We start from the raw sequence: 26,826 nt of genomic DNA, 5'->3' as shown, positions 1-26,826 counted from the left end.
CCACATCAGGGGGTAATCAACATAGGGAATCATGCCTGTCTTAGGTTGCCCTAGTTATTGGGGTCTTTCTAGCCATTGACTACAGGCTCTGGAAGGTCACCTCCTTGGAGAACATGCCAAGATGGAGCAGGTCAGCCTATTGGGAGGCCTTTTATATCTCTGAGAACCATGCCTCTATAACCTCAGGAAGGGGGGCCTGTTCAGGGTATTCCAGGGCCATCAACACTTGGAGCATGGTCTTATTGATGGAGACTTGGAACAACATATGCTGCATAAGACACTTAAAGAGAATGATTACTAAGAACAGAACACCCACTAATATTGTGTAAGTATCTATCCAAGAGGGGTTAAAGGCCTTTTAAGGCCTTTCCTTTAAGGTTCCATACTTTAGTGATAAAGCTCACTTCCAAGGACATAGCTGGAGGTCTAGTGAAATTTAACTTATGTATTTGTTCTCTGAAGATTATAGAATAATTGAGGAACTTTGGGGACCATGTCCTCTCAATGCAATGGGCCAACTTCAGCCTATCTGTGGTAGAATTATGTACCTGGTAAGGGGTCAGGCAGAAAAGCTTAAACCTAGAGTCACACACAAGAAGAGACATGTCCTGTACCATCTCAATTTCTTCAGACAACAGGTCAACCTGTTGTTGTAAAATATGGATGGTCCAGTAAAGATGTTGTTTAAGCATTTCCTGTGCCTAGAAGGCATCAGAAGAATGAAACACTGCTCTGTCTAGCATTTCTACCATTGTCAGTTTGCATCAAGGCCACTGTCTTTGTAGTTGTCCCCACTACAGCTGCCAAGATGGCAATAATGATGGCCACTGTGATGCCAAAATCATGTTTGACCTGTTCTAAGAGTTGTAAGTGAGTTTTAGACACCTAAGTGATAACATGGGAATGAGTTGTATTAGCCCCAGGTATCCCTATCACAGCAGGTTCACATAGGAGAATGGCCAATTTGGTGTGGTAGGACCAGCATGCCACTAGATGGCATGGTGGAGAACAGTTTAGCACTTCTTAGAAGTCAGAAGCATTTGTGAGAAGAAAGAAGAATGAGGGGAGGGAATGAACACATACTGGGGTGTGGGGCAGTGGACCATGAAAGAAAGCCTGGTCCTTGGTTGAGCTGAAGGCTTGAAGCCCTGGAGACTCTGAAGGGATGGTAGGAGCTTTGCCTGCTCCTGGCACCAGGCCCCTGTCATGTAGCTGCAGCTCCCCATAGATTTGTGGTCATCAGTCACATAAGAGCAATGCCCCAAGCCCTTCCACATGTAGATGAGGCATCCCTTACATATTAGACCAAGACAATAGGAAAAGATCTGAGACCTGTGGTCATGTAGGCTCAAGACAGAGATCTCCATGCAAACAGGGTACCTAGAAGCCTGGAGGGTGTTGCCAATACATTGAGATCTGCCATGGGAGGCATGGAGAAGACCTGTGCTTACAAAACCACAGTCTAATCTCCTGTAGAAGGCCTCTCTCTACTCCCAGCCACAACTGCCACCAAGCCAACAGTCATCAAGCCAAGGACTCTCCCTGTGGGACAAGCCAAAGACCCCTTCCCTCCCATCCTGGGCTAGATGCAGTTCACAGCCCCCAACTCCATTCTTTGCTTTTCTGCTGCTCTCAGCAACACCTGGGTGTCCAAAGGTCTGAGAACCGCACAGCCCAGTCTCTTCACAGGCCTGGGGACTCACAAGCCAGCTCTGGCTTTCCTACACCTCAGACTGAGTTTTCCCACCCCTAAGCAGTGCATCAGCACTTCCCTACAGCCTAACTCCCGCCAGGCACAGTGTGGTACAAGTGCAGTCAAACTCCCCACATCCCACCTCCCCAAGCAGTCTTGTCCAGTGGCAGAGCGGTCATGGGTCCAACATAACACTACACTGGGGCAGGGGCCCAATTAATCTGGGATGGTGTTATTATCTTTACATTCATACCATTACCAGGTGGATCAGTAAAGTCTCATTAAAGATAATACTACCCCTTAACCGAAAGAGGAGGTACAGGTCAATATTCCTTTTAAGGCCCCACAAATGCCCCAGTTTTCCCAGAATGGTATCATATATAGTCTGGGTGGATGTTCTAAGGGGATATGGCTGGTCCTCATCCAGTAGGAACCACCACAGCCCTAAGGTATAGGGGAACACATAAGAATCATTGAAGTTAACAGTACATACCGTAAAATCCTGGACTCAGCAAGAGGCAGGTATAGGTTGACAATGTTCCCATGGGATTGGAAATTCAACTATGGTAGGCAGTCTACTTGTAGGGAGACAGTGAGAAGGAGTAGGGTGATAGATACGCCCCTGAGGTAAAAAGGAAGCAGGGCCAGCATAGGGCCAAATACAGGGAAAGTGTCTTCATACCCAGCATCTTCCCTGCAGTTTTATTGCCATGAAAATTCCCTGTTGTGGAGTTCTTGAGTTGAATACAAGGGGATTCCCTCAGCTTCTATTACAAAGCAGATGGTCCTAGCTACAGGCCAAGTGCTGGTAATCATCTGAGTTGCATCTATAAGGTCCATGAATGGACGTGTCAGTGTGGTGTTAGTCATAAAAAGTGCAAGGTATGCAGCGAAACCTGAGCCAAAGGGCAATAATGGGGGTGGCAAAGGCACAAGGGCCTACAACTCCTCACACATACAACGAGAGAGTAAAATGAAGAGAAGAGTCAGACTCCCCCAGCATCCATGGTCCACTATGATAGGTCTCATATCCCTCACTGCCACCCATATCTGTATTGCAATCCCTGAAGAAAACCACAATCATAACCTTACCCCTGTGTCAGGAGGGAGACAGGTGGGTAGCTGCCATTATGAGGTAAGAGGGTTTCTCTACCTAACCAGTGGAAGAAGAGTGTTGCAAGGCTAAGTGTTTATAAGCAGGGCTAAGGCCCTTATCAAAGGTAAGAAAATTCATGTGAAAAGGGGCTTCTACCAAGGCCAGATGCAGGTCAGGCTTAGCCTCAGATGATGTGACCTTTGCCAGTAGAACTTTTAGAGATCTGTTGGTCCTCTCCACAGTGACCTGTCCTTGTGGGTTGTAGGGAATGCCAAAGGCGGGATCAACTTTCCAGGAGATCAGGAAATCAGCAAGTTGTCTAGAATAGGCAGGGCCATTAACAATTGTTAAAGCCCAAGGCACTCCCATTACCTGCACAGCCAACTTAAGGGCCTTAATCACATGGGAAGCTTTTTCTCCAGCAAGCGCCAGAGCATAGGCATAAGAGCAGGTGTCTACTATTACGAACACATAGTGGAGCTTCTCAAATGGAGGATAGTGAATAACGTCCATCTGCCATATGGTGTTGGGTAATAGGCCTCTGGAATTCGTGCACCTCATCCCCGATTGAGGGGACCTAGGGACATCAGAGGTGTACAAGTGGCACAGGAATGAGCCAGATTTTTGCACTGAGACATTGAGAGCCCTGGGATGAGTTTGTAAAGGCTCTATGGGGACAGGTGAAATTGTTGGTGTAGCATCCAGGCCTGTTCTAGGAGCTCAGGGTCCACAATCACAATCATGCATCCATTTGATCATTCCCCCAAGCCAAGGCACTGGGGATCCCTGGATGGGACCTAACATGGGACATGTACCAAGGTTGGGCTCTTTGCTGTAGTGGCTCCTGGAGTGTGGTCATTGTCAGATGGAGAGGGTTCAAGTGCTTTTTAATCTGGGAGAAGGGAAGTACACAGGCCACCTAAACTGCACATTGACTATCAGAAAAAAAAAAAAAAACATTAACAACCTCATCCTGGCATATCTCAGGAATCTTTACTATCTCCATTAGCTCTCCAGCTGAACTGACCCAGGGTTGGGTAGTAGTCGGGTAACATCCCCAACAGGGAGCTGTATCAAGATGCTATATCTGAGCTTGTTACAGACAGAGAAAGCAAGGATGACTCCTCCCACTCCTGGTGAAGAGAAGGGGAAGCTATGAGGCATAATCATGAAGGGGAGTAGAGGGGTAGGTGGTTGTCTAATGCCCTGGGAATCCAGTCACCGTTTCCTGAAAGTTAATTGAATTTGACCAGAGGGACTGGGAGTGCCTCACTGAGAAAGGCAAAAAGATTTTATCTGACTCTCAACTGTAGGTCCTCCTGGCCACTGCCCATGCTTTAAGGCTGAAGCAGAAGGTCAATTAAAATTTGGAATTGATCTTGTGGAGGGCAGAGTAGACTTGGTGTAGCCACATCAGAGAGCCATCCTGCCAAAGTGCACCCATCTTCAGGGTTGCCTCCATTTGTGTTTTTTTATTACTTCTATTTTTATTTTTGAGTCTTAGACAACTTTATCCATTTCCTTCACCCGTTAGATTGTATTTTCCTGTATTCCTTTAACGAGTTTATTTGATTCCTCTTTAAGGACTTCTACCTGATGGTGTTTTCCTGTATTTCTTTATGGGAATTATTTATATCCTCTTTAAAGGCCTCTACCATCTTCGTGAGATGGGATTTAAAGTCAAAATCTTGCTCATCATGTGTGTTAGGATATCCAGCGCTTTTTGTAGTGTGAGAGCTGGGCTCTGATGGTGCCATATTTTGTTTGCTTCTGTTGATTATATTCTTGTGCTTGTCTTTTGCCCTCTGGTTGTCTCTGGTATTGGCTGGCCTGGATGTCCTAGGTTGGACCAGGCCTCCCTGGAGGCAGTTGGAGCTGTATGTCCCAGATCAAAGCAGTACTCCTGAGAGGCATGTGGGGCTGGGGTCTACAGGGGGGGATATTCTAGACTGCAAGTGTAGGTGTGGACTGGAAGGAAAATGGAGCTCTGACATGGAAGCAGAGCCCACAGCTACTGCACTTGCACAGGTTCTAGAAGATGGGGGGATTGAGTAGGGGATCTCACCTGTGTGTCCCAGGTTAGAACAGTCCTCCCAGGAGGCAGAAGGAGCTGGGGGTGGGGGAGGGCAGTGAACTAACCTAGGACTGTCAAGTTAGTCATCTTTAAGTGCCCCAAAAAGGTTAGACCAATAAGGATCAAAATTCCAGAGGTTTGAAAGTTTATGTTTTATTATCATGGACAGACCTTCTTCCAACAGATGACTGCCAAGTTCATGAAACTATCCTGAAGGAAAGAATTATAAACACTATCTATGGCCCTATGAACAATGGTAAATGAATACAACATAGACTTACAAAGTCATCTCACATATGTGAATGGGGGTTGAATACTGGTAGTAGTAGATACAATTGCCATTTTCATAGAGAGGTAAGAAGATAAAATGAGTGAACAGACACAGACACATGGACTGCTTTCCTATTGGCTTGGGGAAGCCTTAAACATGCCATCTGCTTGCCATGTTCCTGTCTTTCTCACATATTGGAACATATAGAATGTTGGGGGATGACGTTTAAAGTTTTATAGGTTATATATCTGATCTAAGTCCTCTGTCATGTAGAATTGAGATGTTGTCCTTGGAAGCCTTCCCTGAGTGTGTGGTTTTATATGGTCTCATTCTGCTTAAAAACTACTGTTGGGTGGGCTGCAGACATGGCTCAGCAGCTAAAGGCTAGGTTCAAAACTAAAAATATAAAAACTACTGATGTTTGTTGCGTAATTTTTTTCTTGATTGAGACACATTAAATTATTAACAATCAGAATAATGGCTGGTAAGCTGAGGTGGTTTTCAGTCACCCTTCTTCACTCCTCACCCATAATAAAGTGGACTCCAGTCAAGCAGACAGCCTGTTCATTACCCAAGCAGACAATGAGTATGATTCTTTTCATGCTTTTTTTTTCTCTTGGTGCTACTATTTATTTCTTGTGTTAGTTTTCTTTGTTGTTATTCTTTTAAGTCTACCTTGCCCTACATGTAGGAAGGAGTGATTGGTGATTATAATTGGTCTCCACTGTAGATCGCTGAGGAAAATTGGTCCTAGAAAGACCTTAGGTAATTATTTTGTCTTTAGTTCATTATACAGACTCTGGAATCCTCTGGGATGTAGGACCCATAAGGTCCAGAGATGGCAGCAGGGGGTGTGGGTAGGGACAGTGCAGATAGGTGATGAGTACAGAAGCTGCAATTCCTGTGTCTGCAATATTAAGGTGAGTAGGATTATGAACCAGAAACTTTGACTTGGCCTCAATAGAGCAAGTACATTCAGAAAAATAAGCAGATGTCTCGCTATGAATCCACATGAATTTCCAGTGTGATGCAGGACAGTTTTTGAGGTATGATAACATTCTTCTTTTCTCTGTCTCCAAGACTGCACCGCTGTGCAAGTATTTTTTTATAGTCATCATGTAACCCCTTTCATATTGATGGGCTCCTTAAAATTACTCATTTTTTCTCTCAGAATCCTAGCATTTCAACACAGGGGCGGCCCTGTGAGGTGGGGTTCAGTGGTGTACTTCTGAAGGGTTGTTCACTATTCACCTGTAGGGTCTTCACAAGCTCTGAACAATTATGATGATCTAGTTTATCTGTACAAGTTCACAAATCTCTGTTTTACTTGTATTGAGTGAAAGTATCCTAAGTGCTGTCCATCAAGGTTACATTAATATCATCTATGTGGTCATGTAAATAAGAGCTACTCGCCGGGCAGTGGTGGCACACGCCTTTAATCCCAGCACTTGGGAGGCAGAGGCAGGCAGATTTCTGAGTTCGAGGCCAGCCTGGTCTACAGAGTGAGTATCAGGACAGCCAGGGCTACACAGAGAAACCCTGTCTCGAAAAAAAACAAAACAAAAAAATAAGAGCTACTCAACCAAACTCAGTGCTTCTACAGCGTCCAAGGAGATAGAAAAGTGTAGAAACAGTTCCCTTATGATTTTCATGTGCTGTTTCATTTGAAAACTGTGGACTTAAGGTGTAAAGAAAGTATGAAGTCCATTGGCCCATCAGTGGTAATAGTTGGTGGTGATTTCTGTGGATTCTGATCTTTGCACACATGCATACAAAACACATAAGGAGTGTTCATTACATGAGAAGCAGAAACTAGGCATTGTGGCACATTCATGTCATCCCAGTGTTCAGAACACAAATGCAGCAGTATTGCATTTTTGAGGCTGAGCTGGGGTACATATAGATAACATTTTTTAAGTTATGTTTGGTTTTCTTCTACATGGTTTCCCCTCTGTAATAATAATCCACAATGTCTAAGTGTGAAAAATCTGAATTCAGCTGCAACAAACACTGTCAATCTGTGAAGATGCAAGCAATCAGAATAAGTTTTACCATTTGAGAGAAAGTTGCTGAGGTTCGTTGACATTTCTTTAGTTTTTTCAGCTTTGAGAGATGTGACAGATTCATTAGACAGTGTTGTCCAGAATCAAAGAATGTCTAGGGTGAGTGTGTGTGTGTGTGTGTGTGTGTGTGTGTGTGTGTGTATGTGTGTGTATGTGTGTGCATGTGTCTATTCATGGGATTTAGGGCACAGAATTGATAGTGTTAGAGACTGATAAGGGAAACATTTGAAGAACTATCTAGATTATTGGAGTCCCTGAGAATTTTAGAGGTTAAACACTTGTAACTAAGGCAGAAGATGCAAACTTTTTCTCTAATAAACTTTCCTTTTTCCCTAATTGCTTCATCTGTATGCATGAAGCTCACCAAGAGATGAAGTATTAGTTGTTTACTCAGTCTATAGGTTTTAATGCTATTTAGAGAATATCTATATAGAAACTAGGATTTGTCCTGACAAAGTGGGAGCCAGTTAAACATAAGCCTTGATTGTTACCTAAACAAAGAATGAGTGTGCACCTTTCCATACTTTGTTTGACTCAATTTTTGCTATTTCTTTCTTTGTTTTGTTTGTTGTTGCTGCTGTTGTTATTGTATAAATTCTACTTTCTCATAAGTGTAAGAAGGAGAGATTGATGATTATAGTTTGTTTCCATGGAGATCCCTGAGGTAAATCATTCCTAGTAAGGTCCTGCATAATTACTATCTTTAATGAGTGTTATACGCACCTCCCGTGTCCCCTTTCGCCCGCGAATGAGACTTGAGAGGCAGTATTCGGGTATTACCACAGCGAGGGTTTAATCTTAAGTGAAGAACGTGGAAGGGCCAAACACAGGAAGACCTTAAATACACCCTAGAGTGACGTGTTCACTTCTGATTGGCTGTTCACTCATTACCCATAATACGCCCTGGGATGGGCAGTGACTTTGGCGTGCTTTCTTTGCCTTTGCACCTTCTGCAGTTAATTGTTTGCTAGTGGAGAGGACACGATGTCCGCGCCATCTTGGAATGGTGAATGCTGACAAGCTCACTGCGGCTCCCAACAAATGAGTTATTCAGGATCTGGACTCCACTAGAATGCAGGGCTCCTAAGGCCCAGGGATGGCAGCAGCAGTGGGGTGTGAGTAGGGATGGTATAGATAGTACAGAGGCTGCTAGTTCCTGTGTCTGCAAATGAAATGAAGGTGAGCAGGATCATGAAGAAGCAGCTATGATTCTGCTTCAGCAGAGCTGAGGCCATTCAAGAAAATAGGCAGGTGTCTTGCTGTTAATCCACATAAATTTCCAGAGTTATCATGACTGTTTTCTTGGGTTTACAGATTTCTGACAAAAAAAATGAATTTTTTTTTTTTTTTTTTTTTTTTTTTTTTTTTTTTTGCTGTACTATGACAGACTGGAGAGGTAAGAGAATGAGGAGTGCTTTAGAGACAATAAAGTGAAGACATGAATTTCACTTGGGCCTTTTGAGCTTCTGATGCCTGTTATACAAGCAGTGGAAGGAGGATGATTAGTTAACAGTGGAACAGAAATCTGTATGTTACAGGGACGTGCACATCTGAGTTTGAAATGCTAACAGGCACTGGGATATGTGAGATTTTTCTGAAATTTATATAAAATTATGATGGTAAAGTTTAAGCAAATTCTTCAAGAACATCTTCAAGAATATGCAAAATAATAGCAAATTACAAATGAACAAACAACAATTACCCAGGATGAGCAGGTAGCAGGAGAGAAAAGCATTAGTCTATTTTGTCTCTCAGTAGAAATGGCACAGAACTGTCTAGAAACAGATGAGATATTGGAACCTATCAAAGAAAAATTGAAAATTATTAATGATTGTTATGATTACAAGCATTAGGAGTTTTGAGATTATAATTACTGTCACTTAGAAGGAGAATAAAATAGTAATAGGAGACAAATGGAGGGAGGAAACTGGGTGGGAGAGAGTATGGGTAGGGAAATGGGGAGGGTTGGAATCAAGTGTGGAGAGAAACAGGAGAGAGGGCCAGAGGGCCAGAAGAATAAATGGAAATTGGCAGCTGGTGTGGGTAGGGGGTGGGAGTCATCTTCATGACATGCCAGAGACCTGGGATGAGGGAGACTCCCAGGAGTTTATGGGGGTGATTTTAGCTTAGACTCCTAGAGTGATCATATGAAGTGGCCACCTCCCAAATCCAGGAAGAACCCCCAGTGGAGAGATAAGAACAACAACCCACCCACAAAACTTTTGACCCAAAATTTGTCCTTTCTACAAGAAATGCAAGGGCAAAGATGGAGCAGAGACTGAAGGAATAGCCAACCAATAACTGACCCAAATTGGAACCCATCCCAAGGGCAAGCACCAGTCTGTGACGCTGTTAATTATACTGTTATGCTTGCAGACAGAAGTCTAGCATAACTGTCCTCAGAAAGCCTCCACCCAGCAGCTGACTGAAACAGATGCAGAGGCCCACAGCCAAACATTGGACACAGCTCAGGGAATCTTATGAAAGAGTTGAGTGAAGGACCCAGGGCCCTGGAGGGCACAGAAGCCCCACAAGAAGACCAACAGAGTCAAATAACCTGGACCCTTGGGGACTCTCAGAGGCTGAACCACCAACCAAAGATCATACCCTGGCTGGACCTAACCTCCCACCACCACACTCACATAGGTAACAGATGTGAAGTTTAGTCTTCATGTGGTTCCACCAACAAATGGAGCAGGGGCTATTCCTAAAGCTGTTGCCTATTTGTGGTTTGAATTCCCCTAACTGAGCTGATTTGTCTGGCCAGAGTGGGAGAGGATGTGCACAGTCCTACAGAGACTTCAAGTGCCAGGTTGGGGGATACCTGGGAGGTGCTTCACCTTCTCAGAGGAGAAGGGGAGGAGAAGTGGGGGAGAGTAGAAAGGACCATGTAAGGCGGGTACCCAGAGGGGGGCAGTGATCCAGATCTAAAAGTGAATGAATAAATTAATTAATGGAGAAAAATATAATTTCTATGATGACTGGCAGATCAATTGTTGTAGAACATGTATCATAGATAAATGTTCATTTTTATTTTGAATTTTAGAGGACAATGATATTCACTCATTAGAATACTGGAGATGAAGAATGATAATGAACAACAAAACTGTCATCTCTCAGTTCCTCCTCCTGGGCCTGCCCATCCCCCCAGAGCACCAGTACCTGTTCTATGCCCTGTTCCTGGTCATGTACCTCACCACTGTCCTGGGAAACCTCATCATCATCATCCTCATTCATCTGGACTCCCATCTCCACACACCCATGTACTTGTTTCTCAGCAACTTGTCCTTCTCTGATCTCTGCTTTTCCTCTGTCACAATGCCCAAGTTGCTGCAGAACATGCATAGCCAGGACACATCCATCTCCTATGCAGGCTGCCTGACACAAATGTACTTTTTATTGGTTTTTGGAGACCTGGAGAGCTTTCTTCTTTTGGTCATGGCCTATGACCGCTATGTGGCCATCTGCTTCCCTCTGCATTATACCAACATCATGAGTCCCACACTCTGTGTGTGTCTAGTGCTGATGTCCTGGGTATTTAACATGTTGTATTCCATGTTGCACACTCTACTCTTGGCTAGATTGTCATTCTGTGAAGACAATGTTATCCACCACTTTTTCTGTGACATATCTGCTTTGCTTAAGTTGGCCTGCTCTGACATTCATATTAATGAATTAATGATATTAATCTTGGGAGGGCTTACTATGGTCATTCCATTCTTACTCATTGTTGTGTCTTATGTACAAATTGTCTCCTCCATTCTGAAGATTTCTTCTACTCGGGTTATACAAAAGATTTTCTCCACCTGTGGATCCCACCTGTCTGTGGTCTCACTGTTCTATGGAACAATTTTTGGTCTGTACTTATGTCCATCAGCTAATAACTCTACTGTGAAGGAGACTGTCATGGCTATGATGTGCACAGTGGTGACCCCTATGCTGAACCCCTTTATCTACAGCCTGAGGAACAAAGATATGAAACAGGCCCTAATAAGAGTCCTTTGCAAGAAGAAAATCTCTTTGTCATGATTCCACTTGAGTATTGATTTGCCACACCCACAGAAGGTGTGCATACCTGCTGGGAGCTCAGAGCAGTTTAACATTTTACCACTACACAAAATAAAATAACTACTGGAGGTATCACCATCCCTGACTTCAAGAAGTACTACAGAGCAATAGTAATAAAAACTGCATGGTAGTGGCATAAAATGACTCAGACACAAATCCACATATATATGGACACCTGACTTTTGGTAAAGAAGCCAAAAATATACAATGGAAAAAAGAAAGCATCTTCAACAAATGATGTTGGTTTAATTGGATGTTTGTATATTTTGTGACTTGGATGGTGTCACAGTCCCACCAGCAGAAGCCTTGCTAGTTTAAGTTAGTATTCTCTGTTACTAGGAGTACTCACTAGGGTCACCCTCATAGATATAGAGTTCATAAAAATCTTTTCTCATTCCTTAGGCTGCTATTTTGTCCTGTTGACCACGGTGTCCTTTGCCTTAGAGAAGCTGTACTGTCAGGTTTTGTGTGTCAACTTGACACAGGCTGCAGTCATTACAGAGAAAGGAGCCTCCCTTGAGGAAATGCCTCCATGAGATCCAGCTGTAAGGCATTTTGTCAATTAGTGATCTGTTCCGCGCCCCTTCCGAATCCTCTCACCCACAAGAGAGACATGGGAGGCAGTGTTCGGGTAGTTACTACAGCGAGGCTTTATTCTTGTATCAACTGAAGCGGAAGACCCCAAGCCCGGAAAAGGCACTGCTTATATGCACCCTAGAGTGGCGTGTTCACTTCTGATTGGCTGTTCACTCATCACCCCATATTATGCCCCGGGATGGGCAGTGACTTGGCATGATTTCACCTCTTGCACCTGCGCAATTTAGTTGTTTACTTGTGGGAGCACCGGATGCCAGCGCCATCTTGTAATGGCGAATACTGTCACCCCTCACCGCGGCTCCCTACAGTGATCAAGGGTCGGAGGGCCCATTGTGGGTGGTGTCATCTCTGGGCTAGTAGCCCTGGGTTCTTTAAGAAAGAAAGAAGGCTGAGCAAGGCAGGGGAAGCAAGCCAGTAAGCATCACCCTTCTATGGCCTCTGCATCAGTTCCTGCCTCCAAGTTCCTGCCCTGTATGAGTTCCTCTCCTGAATATTGAAATATTGATGTGTATTCCTGTATACATTTACCTTGAAATACAACATAATAATAGAAAATGATTAAAGTGTATATTATACCGTCCAATTGATTCAAATACTAACAATAGAGAAATGCATGGAGTAGAATGTGTTCCTCTGGCTGCATGATGTTTGGCTAGAGAAAATTCACAGTAGCAATGAGTGGCACAGAAATTTGTTTAAAGAAAATGATTGTGTGACAACTATACAAGTAAATGCACAAAAAAAACTGTATAATTATACATTTCATAGTAGTGAATAGTGGGATTCTCATGGATGGTTCTATCATGGAATGAAACACAATGTTTTATCAAATTGGAAGTTGAGACAACTATGAGTTCTTACCTAAACCAATATATAGAAAATTCATAAGTGGTTCTCAACTGTCCTAATGCTGTAACCCTTTCATACAGACCTTCAGGTTATGGTGATCCCAACCACAAAATTATTTTCACTGCCACTTTATAACTGTAATTTTTCAATTATTATGAATTATAATGTAAATATCTGTGTTTTCTGATGGGCTTATGTGACCCCTGTGAAGGGGTCATTCCACTGACTGCTGGAATAGAGGTATCATTGTACCTGGGGTTGTTGATGCTTATGACCAAGCAAAATATAAAACTATGTATTTTCCTGGTACATCCTTTAAAACAAAATTGGTAGTGCTCGCTTCGGCAGCACATATACTAAAATTGGAACGATACAGAGAAGATTAGCATGGCCCCTGTGCAAGGATGACACGCAAATTCGTGAAGCGTTCCATATTTTTAAACAAAAAAAACTATACAAAATATCAACAAAACCAGGAGCTGGTTCTTTGAGAAAATCAACAAGATAGACAAACCGTTAGCCAGACTAACCAAAGGGCACAGAGACAACATTCAAATTAATAAAATCAGAACTGAAAAGGGAGACATAACAACAGAAACAGAGGAAATTAAAACAATTATCAGATCCTACTACAAAGGCCTATACTCAACAAAATTGGAAAATCTGGAGGAAATGGACAATTTTCTAGATAGATACCAGGTACCAAAGTTAAACGAGGAGCAGATAAACCACCTAAACAGTCCCATAACACCTAAAGAAATAGACACAGTCATTAAAAATCTTCCCACCAAAAAATGTCCGGGGCCAGATGGTTTCAGTGCAGAATTCTTTCAGACCTTCAAGGAAGACCTAATACCAATCCTCTTCAAGTTATTCCATCGAATAGAAACAGAAGGAACACTACCCAATTCATTCTATGAAGCTACCATTACACTCATACCTAAAGCACAGAAAGACCCAACAAAGAAAGAGAACTACAGACCAATCTCTCTTATGAATATTGATGCAAAAATACTCAATAAAATTCTCGCAAACCGAATCCAATAACACATCAAAACAATTATCCATCAAGATCAAGTAGGCTTTATCCCAGGAATGCAGGGATGGTTCAATATTCGGAAATCCATCAATGTAATCCACTACATAAATAAACTCAAAGAGAAAAACCACATGGTCATATCACTAGATGCTGAGAAAGCATTTGACAAAATTCAACATCCCCTCATGTTAAAAGTCTTGGAAAGATCAGGAATTCAAGGCCCATATCTAAACATAGTAAAAGCAATATACAGCAAGCCAGTAGCCAACATCAAACTAAATGGAGAAAAACTTGAAGCAATCCCACTAAGATCAGGGACTAGGCAAGGCTGCCCACTCTCACCTTACCTATTCAATATAGTACTGGAAGTCTTAGCTAGAGCAATTAGACAACAAAAGGAAGTCAAAGGGATACAGATAGGAAAGGAAGAAGTCAAAATTTCACTATTTGCAGATGATATGATAGTATACTTAAGTGAACCTAAAACTTCCACCAGAGAACTCCTAAACCTGATAAACAACTTTAGCAATGTGGCTGGATATAAAATCAACTCAAACAAATCAGTAGCCTTCCTCTACTCAAAGGATAAACAGGCAGAGAAAGAAATCAGGGAAATGACACCCTTCACAACAGCCACGAATAAAATAAATTATCTTGGAGTGAATCTAACAAAGCAAGTGAAAGATCTGTATGACAAGAACTTCAAGTCTCTGAAGAAAGAAATTGAAGAAGATCTCAGAAGATGGAAAGATCTCCCATGCTCCTGGATTGGCAGGATTAATTTAGTAAAAATGGCTATCCTGCCAAAAGCAATCTACAGATTCAATGCAATACCCATCAAAATTCCAAATCAATTCTTCATAGAGATAGAAAGAGCAATTTACAAATTCATTTGGAATAACAAAAAACCTAGGATAGCGAGAACTATTCTCAACAATAAAAGAACCTCTGGGGAAATCACCATTCCGGACCTCAAACTGTACTACAGAGCAGTAGTGATAAAAACTGCTTGGTATTGGTACAGAGACAGAAAGGACGATCAATGGAACAGAATTGAAGACCCAGAAATGAACCCGCATACCTATGGTCACTTGATATTTGACAAGGGAGCTAAATTCATCCAGTGGAAAAAGGACAGCATTTTCAACAAGTGGTGCTGGCTCAACTGGAGGTCAACATGTAGAAGAATGCAATTAATCCATTCTTATCTCCTTGCACAAAGCTCAACTCCAAGTGGATAAAGGACCTTCACATAAAGCCAGGTACACTGAAAATATTAGAAGAGAAGTTGGGGAAGACCCTCGAATACCTAGGCACAGGGGGAAAGTTCCTGAACAGAACACCAATGGCTTATGCTCTAAGATCAAGAATCGACAAATGGGACCTCATCAAATTGCAAAGCTTCTGTAAGGCAAAGGACACTATCAACAAGACAAAACGGCAACCAACAGATTGGGAAAAGATCATTACCAATCCTACATCTGATAGGGGGCTAATATCTAATATTTACAAAGAACTCAAGAAATTAGACGCCAAACAACAAAATAACCCCATTAAAAAATGGGGTACAGAGCTAAACAAAGAATTCTCAACTGAGGAAACTCGAATGGCTGAGAAGCACCTTAAGAAATGCTCAACATCCTTAGTCATCAGGGAAATGCAAATCAAAACAACACTGAGATACCACCTGACACCAGTCAGAATGGCTAAGATCAAAAACTCAGGTGATAGTAGATGCTGGCGAGGATGTGAAGAAAGAGGAACACTCCTGCATTGTTGGTGGGGTTGCAAGCTGGTACAACCACTTTGGAAGTCAGTCTGGCGGTTCCTCAGAAAATTGGACATAGCACTACCTGAGGACCCACCTATACCACTTCTGGGTATATACCCAGAAAATGCATCAACAAATAACAAAGACATATGCTCCACTATGTTCATAGCAGCCCTATTTATAATAGCCAGAAGCTGGAAAGAACCCAGATGCCCTTCAACAGAGGAATGGATACAAAAAATGTGGTACATTTACACAATGGAATATTACTCAGCTATTAAAAATAATGAATTCGAGAAATTCTTAGGTAAATGGATGGAACTAGAAAATATCCTGAGTGAGGTAACCCAATCACAAAAGAACACACATGGTATTTACTCACTGATAAGCGGAGATTAGCCCAAAAGTTTGAAACAACAAAGATTCAACTACCAGACGACATGAAGCTCATGAAGAAGAAAGAACAAGTGAGGATGCCTAGGTCTTTCTTAGAAGGAGTAACTAAATAACCAAGGGAGCAAATATGGAGACAAAGTGTGGGTCAGAATCTGAAGGGGGGGTTGTAGGGAGACCATTGTGTCTGGGTATTCATTCCATAGGCAGTCACCAAAAATAGACACTGATAGGGATGTCAGGATGGGAAAGCTGACAGCAGCCTGATAAGGCTGTCTCCTTAGAGGTCTCTCAGAGTCGGACATACCCAGAGACAGATACCCACAGCAATCCATTAATCTGATCAAAGTTCCCAATGGAGGAGTTAGAGAGTAAATTGAAGGAACCGTGAACCGTAAGGGCTGGTGGCCCTGTGAGGAGAGCAACAATACCAACCAGCCAGAGCTCCCCAGGGTCTAAACCACCAGCCCAGGAGCACATAGGGAGAGACACATGACTCCAGCTGTATATGTAGGGGAGGATGGCCCTGTTGGGCATAGGTGGGAGACAAGATCATTGGTACCCTGAAGGCTGAGCACTGAGGGGGGGGGGGATCTGAGGGTGGGGAGGGAGGCAGGGGGAAGGTGGGTAAACACCTTCATAGAGGCAGGAGGAGGGGGGATGGGATAAGGGGTTCCTGGGTGGTGGGGGAAATATGGTAAGGGGATAAAATTTGAAATGTAAATATTATATCCAATAAAAGAGGGGAAAAAAATAGAAAAGCGGTTAGAACCAACATTCTTAATAAAATGTCAGCCCTCTTTAAAAAAAAACTATCTTGATACTAAAATTTGTTTTGAGAATTGTATATTGCAGAATGATCAGCCTTGGTGTATCTACTCAACAAGCAAGCTGGACAGACCTGCTCAAACCTCTGAGGTCCATGAATTCCATCTGGAGGCAGCGAAGACACAGCATCAGAGGATTGTCAATTTGCTATCCCCCCCACTCCTCTTTTAATATCTCAACGCCCATAATCAGCTTGAAGAAGCTAATGATGAGTCAGCGCCCCTATTCCCTGGGCATGGGGACTAAGGTGGTAAATGTTGGGCTGTCTCCCTAGGGAAAAGTAGTGGTTTTGTCGGAATAGAGAGGATTAGCTAGGGTTTATTGCATAGCCATAACCTATTAGTAGAAATCTGTATAATTAATATCAAGATGAAGATATAAATTCTTAAATGGCACCATTTTACTTTGTTTACAAATTTTAAGGTTTTCATTGGCATGAGCTTCTTAGTGATATAAGAGTGAGATGAATATTGTTACTCTCATAGGCATTGTACCAGTATAACACACTTAGGAAAACAAAGCTTAGACCCAGTCCTTCTTTAACTTTTTTAACTGATTTGAGATGGTCAGCCTGTGAGTTAAGGGACTATAGCAAATTCATGACTTGGAGTTTATTATAAGGGTGTTCTCTATGTTTTATTTAGAAATAGCTGAGTGGAGTTAACAGGCAACAGTCCAGATTACCTTACATGGATAGCTGGTTTTCAAAACATCAGAAATCCTTAGAATTGACATGACAAACATTTCAGTATTAATGTTCATTTTCATTAGAGACCTGTCTGCTCCGGACAGCTTCCTATGTTAAATTCTAAGAAGAAATTGAGCATCCTTGGAGTTACTCCAGTTGTGGTGAGACAGCCACTAGGCAAGAATTGCCACTTTCCTTCTACAGACAAAATTACTGTCCAGAAAAAGGACACACTTGCAGAATAGTCGACTGATTATATCTGCCTAGACAGAGTAATCAGCCCTTAATAATTCTGCAGCACTAAGGTCTGTCAGATGATCCTGGGCCAGAAGGCAGAAGAACAGATGCTCCAACGTTTTGAAGTAGAGCGAGTGTCCAGGTGTTCAGAGGTCTCTATAAATTGGCTAAGTTTTAGAAGCTATGCTTTGTGCTTCCCACAATTATAGTCAACTCAGTCATTCTGGATTTCTGACGGGGTTGAAAACTTATAGCTATTTACTTTGAGAGAAAAGATCTGAGTGTATGGTCCATCAGCTGACATTCATCCTAAAGCCAAGGAAAAAGCCAGGTTCAGAACTAAGTGTTTTAGTTAGGATAGATGACAGAGGTGCTGGTTAGTCAACAAAAGGATGGACTGGGTATTAGGACTATCTTGTACCTCACTGGTACAAAATAGGCATAATTATGCTCTAATTGTATTTTGAGAGAAAAGTTTCCTTTTAACAGGAAGGGTGATGTGTAGGAGGAGCTAAGGTGGGAGGAGTACTGAGAGGAAGAAAAGGAGTAGAAGAGGAGAAGAAGAAGGAGAGGAGAAGCTAGGTGATGAAAGAGAGATAGAGGGGGGAGACAGGGAAGCAGATGTTCATGAATCTCCACCAGTCAAAGACAGTTGATATATCTAGGTTGGGTAGTGGGTTACACCTCTGATTGAACAATACCAAACTTATAAAGCCTATGATTAACATTTCTTAAAAAAATGTATAAATGCAAAAAGGAAAAGGGGGCATGGGATAGGGGTTTTCTAAGGGGGGGGAATGGGGAAAGGGGATGGTATCTGAAGTGTAAATGAAAGATCTAATAAATAAAAATTAAAAAAATAAATAAAAAAAATTAAAAAAAACAAAATTAGTAGCATTTTCATGTCCAAAAATAAATGTTAATATGACCTATATTGTCCCAATTAACATAAGAATAATAGATATGTAGATTTCCTCAGAAGGAAAATATGCATTATAACACATCAAAAAAAAACTCTTCCAACATCAGTTGCACACGTGGTAACGTGCAAGAAAGTAAAAAACATAATTATGGATATCAGCTATCACTGCAAAATAACATGGGCATTAGGCAGTAATATAACAACAAATAGAGAGAGAGTGTGTGGGCAAGTGGTGGTGGTGTTGGGTGCCATTGAGATTTTTCTTAGAGCCAAGAAGCCAAAAGTAATCTAATTGAATGGAAATGTGTGTTTTACTTTCTTAACAATTAAACATGATCCTGGGAAGTGTAACTTTCACATATTTCTATCCTTAACATTATGAGCAGCTTTAGAAATTTGGGTCATAAAAGTCTGATCTATGCCTGTAACATACTAATTCCTCAAAGGGCTTCTTTACCGAGTTACAACATAGTGGACAGACTGTCAACCTGCAACCTCTCTAAATAATGTGCCTTTAAAAGTCACTTAAAATTATCTTCTAAGAAATATTATTTTGTTTAGTATGTAGGCTCTGTTTACTTTGTAACTGTTCAAGACACTCCTCTTTGCCCCACAAAGAATAAACTACACCAAACAAACAAGTTAACGTTCACCCATAAGTTTCTCTCCTACTTCTCTACCCTCAAAGTGTAATCATCTGTGATCAGTGACTATTATCAGTCACTTCTATAGGTCACTGAGAGAACTGGCCTTATAGAGGTCCTGAATAATTATAGTCTTTAATGAGTTACTGCAGCTCCTGAACTCCTCTGGGACACACAGCCTCTTATTATAGAGATGTATTGCAGAGGAAGTGTGAAATGTGGTGTAGATACTGCAAAGGACCACAGACCTGATGACTACCTGTGTCCACACTGAATAAAAAGAACACAATCTTTTATCAGGATTTAGGAATCACCCTTGACCATCCACGGTAAATTATCTGGATAGTGAGCTATTCCTTTGCTGTCCTTCGAACTTGAGAGTATTTTCTTTTTCTTCCCAACTGCATATTCACAGGACAGTCTTTGGGGTATGATAATATACCTCTTTGTCATCTCTTTGAATTGTAGTATTGTCATATAGTTGAAGTATTTGGTTTGTGATTAATATTAATAAACATTTTAGTATCTATGTGGTTCCTTACAATCACTCTTTCTTCAATTATTCTCCTAAACCATATCATTTCAAGTAAATAACAGGTCTAGGAAACTGAGTTGAATTATGTAATTTAATTTGGATTTCTATGAGGAGATATTCACTGTGTCCTGAGTTGTGGTCTCCAGCTTCAGCCTTCCAAGTGCTGGGACATAAGTCTGCACTACTATACAGGGACAAGCTATATAGTCGTTCTGTTTTTAAGTCTCTTCTCTCTATCTCCTTTCTGTTCCTCACTCTGTGTCTCAGTCTCTGTCTCTCTATCCTTCTGTCTCTGTCTGTGTCTATGTCTTTGTCTCTGTTATCTGTCTATGTAGATGTCAGGAGATATCAGAAGTCATGTATATTTCACAATATGCAAGGACTTATTGTTGCTATAGTTTATGCCAAGCTACCTGGCCTCCAATCTTCCAAGGATTATCTTATCTTCCTCTTTAATCTTCCATAAGAGCACTGGGATTACAAATACATGCTACGACACCCATCGTAGCAGGATGTGGCACCTGTCCCAGGGGAAGCAGAATTTAGGAAACTAGGTTGTGGTTTACCTACATGCCTCATCCATCCATAATACTGAACATGATTCTGAAGTATGCCTCATTGCATACAGCTGCATTAATATCCATCAACAGAATGAAGAAACTTGTCATGTTATGAAGAGTGATTTGCTAGGTCTACTGACTTCAACATTGATAATACTAAAAATACCTTCCTAACAGCATTGTCTTCATCCTGAGGCAATTGTATGGTTTTATTAAACATTGGGCATGCTGGTCAAACACTATACAATTTGACTACACACCTAGCCTCACATGTCTCTTAATGCCCTTTCCCCATTTCTTTGCCAGCTTAAAACATGCTAAGGTTCATTAGTCAAGATTGTCTAGAAGAAGACAGAAAAACAGAACAGAAATGGCAATTTATTTAAAGGATACAGCCTATACAATGTTAGCAGTTGAGGGTCTAATAACCTGCAGAGCCAGCCTCAAGAGTCTCTACAAAGAGTAGAAGCTAAAGCCTTGAGTCTAGAGGCAGAATTTTTCTTTGGAAGACTTCACATTTTCTCATATATCCTTTAACTTAGAAATTGTCATGTTATTAAGAGTGATTTGCTAGGTCTACTGACTTCAACACTGATAATACTAAAAATACTTCCTAACAGCATTAAGAATTGACTGGCACTAGTCAAAACTTGTCATTAGGGCCTTAAAATATCCTTCCCTTAATGGTATACATGGATGAGGGAGAACTCAAGAACAACTTGTGCTTGTTCTTATAGTTTTCAATAATTTATAAAATTATCATCACATTGATTTTCCTACATCAATATCAGTAATATCCTCTGTAGGTGTTTTAAGCTATAATAATTACTAAAAACATTCATATATTCATATCCTTAGTGTTTAATAAATACAAAATTACCTCTCTGAACTTGATCACAAAGTGTCAAGTTTTAGAGTGGTCAAGTAGAGTAAGTTTTCATTCTGCAAAGCTTAAAGAAATATGTATATTCTATACTAATATATGTATTATATTATTAAATATATGAATGGATAGCTAAAGTATGGAAAACTTCTTTAGAAAAAAATCACGCCATGAGAAAATGATAAATTCACAAGGCAAAGCGATTCAATTCATCTAGGATAACTAACAGGTAAAATCCAAGAAGAGCAAATGAATTTCATGCCAAGACTAAATAGAAAAACTGCTTAGGAAAGAACTGTCTGATAAATTATGCTAAAGATAATTTAATAAGTCCTTAATAATTACTGATAAAGACATGTTGGTCTAAACAGTATACTACTTGTGATATTACTGAACAGCATGTAAATTTGTTACATCTTCTGAATGTCTGATGAATTTGAAATGTATTCACCTTCATTAGGAATGTTAACTGCTACTATTTTTTCTGAAAAGGCATTTATGTTAAACAAATGACTAGAAGAAACCAGACTGTCATCTCCCAGTTCCTCCTCCTGGGCCTGCCCATTGCCCCTGAGCACCAGCAACTATTCTATGCCCTGTTCCTGGCCATGTACCTCACCACCATCCTGGGGAACCTTGTCATCATCATCCTCATTCTTCTGGACTCCCATCTCCACACACCCATGTACTTGTTTCTCAGTAATTTATCCTTTGCTGACCTTTGCTTTTCCTCTGTCACAATGCCCAAGTTGTTGCAGAACATGCAGAGCCAAGTTCCATCAATTCCCTATGCAGGCTGCCTGGCACAAATATACTTCTTTCTGTTTTTTGGAGACCTTGGAAATTTCCTCCTTGTGGCCATGGCCTATGACCGCTATGTGGCCATCTGCTTCCCCCTTCATTACAACAGCATCATGAGCACCAAGCTCTGTGTGAGTCTGGTGCTGCTGTCCTGGGTGCTGACCACATTTCATGCCCTGCTGCACACCCTGCTCATGGCCAGATTGTCATTCTGTGAGTACAATGTGATCCCTCACTATTTCTGTGATATGTCTGCTCTGCTGAAAGTGGCTTGTTCTGACACTCATGCTAATGAATTAGCAATATTTATCTTAGGGGGACCTATAGTTGTACTCCCTTTTCTTCTCATCATTGTATCTTATGCAAGAATTGTTTCCTCCATCTTCAAGGCTCCTTCTTCTCAAGGCATCCATAAAACATTTTCTACCTGTGGGTCTCACCTGTCTGTGGTCTCACTGTTCTATGGGACAGTAATTGGTCTCTACTTATGTCCTTCAGCTAGTAACACTACCGTGAAGGAGACCATCATGTCTTTAATGTACACAGTGGTAACGCCCATGCTGAACCCCTTCATCTACAGCCTGAGGAACAGAGACATAAAAGATGCATTAGAAAAACTAATGTGCAAAAAACAAATTCCCTCTTTCCTATGATGGTAATACTTCAGATTTTTGTATAATTTCTTCTAGAAAATATTAATATTATAATGTTGCTACAGAATTTTTTCCTCACCATGGATCCCTCTGTTTAAAGGTCCCACCACATAACTTTTCACCACACAAATTAGAAGACGTTTATATGAGGAGTTGAATTTGGGCAGTGAGTTTGGGGTATCTGAATATGTACATTTTATCTTGTCCAGGTAATACTGGAAACAGTAATATAGATTAAAATCTCTAATCCCCATGGTTTTCTATATTAATTTATTTCATTTTATCATTTTGTCCAAATGTGTGCTTTGACTGTGTGCTTATAAATCTATACTCTATAATCTCAGATCAATTCTTAATAGCATCCAAGTATCCCAACTTACCAGCCCTTTTCCAATCTTATACATGTTCTTTCTACAATTTGTCATTAAATAATTGCATCACTTAATTCCCAAGACTATGTGTCTTGTCTGTGTTGTTTTTCTAGCATAGATTTTTGTTGACTATTTCCAGTGATGTCTAGAAGCTCCTAAAATTCTCAAAAATATTTTTAAAGGAGGAAAAAAGATAAAGATAGAAGGTTCATGGGGCCCCACTAATTTTTTAATAACTATTACCTGTTCATAGACTTTGGAAGTAGGTAGACACTATCTTTATTTAGTAGTGTATTTATAACTGATCTCTCCAGGATCCAACAGATAGATTTAAATCCATGTTTACATGGGCTGTACTAGTTAGCCTCAACAAGTCACAAAACAAAATGAATAGTCATGAATGTGAAAAGCAATTTGTAGAAAGGAGAGAGATGACAGAAGTGGTAGGGAAGTAAGAGATAAGAGTTGGTGTGTACATGTGAGAGATTATCAGAAAATGTCTAAAAAATAATTTAGAGTGACCATTAAAGAAAGCCACATCTGCATATAATACAAAGATCAATGATTTGGGGGAAACCCTGCCTCAATGGCTACAATGGCAGCATAGCTACTGTATTCTATGTCCAGGGAACATCATAGGAGAATCAATGGAAAGATTATGAGAACCAGAATATCAGGAAATTTGCTGTGTGACTGCCTTTCTCAGAAATGTCTACTTTAACAAGGCCTGAACAATGACAGTATCAGTAGACACATTAATACAGAAGTGAGCAAAAGTCTCACAGGGCCCCAACACCAGACAAAAAATTTCAGGCATCTAATGACTACTAAGGAGAGAATTAGGTACTCCCAGGGATGAGCCCCCTGATTAATTATCCAATACAAAGCAGTTAGCCTTGAAACCATATCTACCCAAACAACAAATATGAGCTCAGCAGGTTGTGCTTATATAGTTTTGATAAACAGACAGACAGACAGACAGACAGACAGAGGTAGGTAGGTAGATAGATCGATCGATCGATCGATAGATAGATAGATAGATAGATAACAATAAAAAAGAAAAGGAGGCTATTACTTTGAGAGTAAATTGGAAGGAGGAAAAGAAATGGGGAAATGATGTATTTACTTTTTAGTAACAAATTTAACAATAAAACAACTTGATAATAATGAAATAATAGGAGAGGACCACCCACCACCATGTCACCCAGTGAGGGTAGGCAAAAGATGCCCAAAGACATGCCCATTATGTGGACCCATCAGCAGCAGGAGCCACTACAATGTACAAATATGTGGTGGAGAGATGGGAGAGAAAGAGAAGCTGAAGAAGCAAGATGGTAGCGGGCTTGATTATTGCTGGTATAACAGCTTTAATTACATTAATTGCTAGCACCACTGATTCTGCAATTGCTGTGACACAAGAAGTTAAGACAGCTACTTTTGTTAATCATTTAGCAAAAAATGTTACTAATGTGTTGAATATACCAGAGGATTTAGAGAGGCATTTGGAAGAATGAATTGATGCTCTTACAAATTACTGAAAAAACGTTCAGAATTTAAGGGTAAGAAACCATCTCAAGTGTGATGCCAAATACCATTGGATTCATGTTAGTTCTAAAATTTACAGTGGTAATCATTATAATTAAGAAAAAGATTAAAGGCACTTGTGGTATATTTGGTATAATTCTAACACCTCTCTGGATGTTTTAACATTACATAGTGAGCTTATGAATTTCAAGAATGCTGCTCTGCTAAGCATTGATGTGGTAGATACTGCTGATAAAATTACCCATAGCCTGAGGTCAGTATTTCTATTTTGGTCAAGCTTCAAGAATGGCACATATAGCTTGCTCATGCTAGCCCTTTTTGTCCTGGGATTACTTTTATTCCTGCCCATCATGTTAAAGCTTGTCTTTAACAACATCAACATGTTGGCAGCCAAAGTACATGGCTTGAACCTGAAAATGAACCCCCAGATAGAGTTATTAAATTAACAGGCTGGCAAGCCAAGGACTGGTAAGATTCTGCACAGAGCCTTACCAATCTAAGTCAGAAGTGCACTGCTTTGGATAATGCATATTCCATGATGGTTAAAGAAGACATTCTTGTCAGAATGACTAAAACAGGCTCAGTCTTGTTAATGAAATTAAAAAGGGGGAGAGGCTGAGAGCCTTTGAGGTTGCTTGGCAAGAATCTGGTATGGGCCAAGGACAAGGAAACGGCTGCTTGGCAGAAATATGACATTGGCCAAGGACAAGGAAGTGGGCTTCAGGCAGGAATCTGACCTTAGGCTAGAACAAAGAGTAATTTCAGGCAGGAATCTAAATTTTAGGCTAGAACAAGGAAGTAGACTTCAGACATGAAAATTACTTTGGGCTAGAACAGGGAAGTTGGATCAGATATTTTGATCATCCTGATGGGCCCTTAGAAACAGTGATCACAGGAGTGTTCACGTAATTATGTTTAATGCCTTGCTTGGTTTTTGACTATTTGTGTTTATTGTCTTGCTTGTTCCTTAACTATTTGCATCTATTGTATTACTAGACCCTCAACCTAGAACTGACCTTAATACTTGCAAGCAATTAAAATGGTATAAAAGCAAAAAGGAGGGGGGATGAGATGGGGGTTCTAGGGAGGGGAAATGGGGAAAGGGATGACATCTGAAATGTAAATAAATAAAATATCCAATAAAAAACACATAAATAAAAGGAAAGAGAAGCTGAATGCATTGAGCACTATAAAGAGAGAAGGAACAGGAGATTTGAGGGTGAAAAGGAATAACCTGAGATGAACAGCCTGCCCTGTCACATGAGACCATAGTGAAGCTCCAGCCTGTGCTGCCACTGAAGTCCATGTCTAGGTCTGTAGCCATGTAGCAACCATGGGCCTGTGTCAATGTTTGTGTCTCCTATTACCAACAAAGGCCATTTTGAACGTCCCTGGTCTGGGCTGCCACCTGATTAGGAATGTTCAAGAGCTGTGCAGAGTTGGCCCCACCCTCACTGCCTTCAGCACTCTGGAAAACTAGTCTCATCCCTCAGCTGCTGCAGCACTCAGGAGAGAAGGTTCAGCACCAGGCCCAGCACCAGGCCCATGCAATGTACCCAGATCTGGGGAGTGGGGGGAGGGGGGAGAGGGGAGGTACAAGTGAGCCTGCTCCAAGCACATGAGTACTGGAGAGCTTGCCCTGCCATCCCTTTGCCATAAGGTAGTGTAGGCTAGTTAAAGATGCCCCTCTCACTCCTCACTACCTGCATCTGGAGAGCTGGCTCCAAGGTCCTGAGAGTAGGAGAGCTGGCTCTGTCCCTCACTGGCTGCAGGATTAATGAGAGAGGGACTATGCACCTCATCTGGGTAGCACAGTAGAGCTGGCACTTGTGGCATGGGCACAGTGAGTTGGCCCTGAGAGCAGGAGGGCTGGAGAGCTGTTTCTGCCCTTTACTGGTTGTGGCATTGAGTGAGCTAGCTAGAGCAGTGCTGGAAAGCTCACCCTGGTGGTGTGGATGCAAGAGAACTGGTGGACTGACCAACTCAGCTAAAGACAGGCCCAGATCCAGAGCTTTGAGTTGGCCCACCCTAACATCAACCCCATCTCTGAAATGCAAGAGCACATAAGGAGCTGGCCCTTTGGATCCAAGCTGGAGAATCTCCATGACACAGGACAACAATGGAATATCCAGGGAGGCCATGTAGCATCCTGTATTGGTAGTGTAGCAGAAGCCAGAGGCCTCAAACCAGACCAATGACTCATTCCAATAAACATTAAAGCAAAGATGTTTAACAAAGGGTATAC

At 41.4% G+C, this 26,826-nt stretch overlaps 2 protein-coding genes and 1 non-coding gene across 3 annotated transcripts; all 3 read left to right on the top strand.

Moving 5' to 3' along the window:
• The first annotated feature begins 9,582 nt into the window (after positions 1-9,582).
• LOC117701896 (olfactory receptor 1468-like) lies at positions 9,583-13,211 on the top strand. The gene is made up of 2 exons (XM_076706316.1): positions 9,583-9,843; positions 10,244-13,211. Exon 2 carries the CDS (start codon positions 10,285-10,287, stop codon positions 11,224-11,226), a length of 942 nt encoding a protein of 313 aa, XP_076562431.1. The 5' UTR covers positions 9,583-9,843; positions 10,244-10,284; the 3' UTR covers positions 11,227-13,211.
• LOC117701898 (U6 spliceosomal RNA) lies at positions 13,044-13,150 on the top strand. Its single transcript, XR_004605890.1, has one exon. It is a non-coding gene; the product is annotated as a U6 spliceosomal RNA (small nuclear RNA).
• Positions 13,212-21,717: 8,506 nt separating the features above from the next.
• On the top strand, positions 21,718-23,110 carry LOC117701895 (olfactory receptor-like protein I9). Its single transcript, XM_034493306.2, has one exon. The coding sequence runs from the start codon at positions 21,721-21,723 to the stop codon at positions 22,663-22,665; it is 945 nt and encodes a 314-aa protein (XP_034349197.1). The 5' UTR covers positions 21,718-21,720; the 3' UTR covers positions 22,666-23,110.
• The last annotated feature ends 3,716 nt before the right edge of the window (positions 23,111-26,826 follow it).

This window comes from Arvicanthis niloticus, unplaced genomic scaffold (genome assembly GCF_011762505.2).
Source record: "Arvicanthis niloticus isolate mArvNil1 unplaced genomic scaffold, mArvNil1.pat.X pat_scaffold_313_arrow_ctg1, whole genome shotgun sequence".
Classification (NCBI taxonomy): Eukaryota; Metazoa; Chordata; class Mammalia; order Rodentia; family Muridae; genus Arvicanthis; species Arvicanthis niloticus.
This window is presented reverse-complemented; position numbering and strand designations above follow the sequence as displayed.

Bases quoted from the DNA above. Each gene is read 5' to 3' on its own strand.
- LOC117701896 (XM_076706316.1), top strand. From the start codon at position 10,285: ATGATAATGAACAACAAAACTGTCATCTCTCAGTTCCTCCTCCTGGGC.
- LOC117701895 (XM_034493306.2), top strand. From the start codon at position 21,721: ATGACTAGAAGAAACCAGACTGTCATCTCCCAGTTCCTCCTCCTGGGC.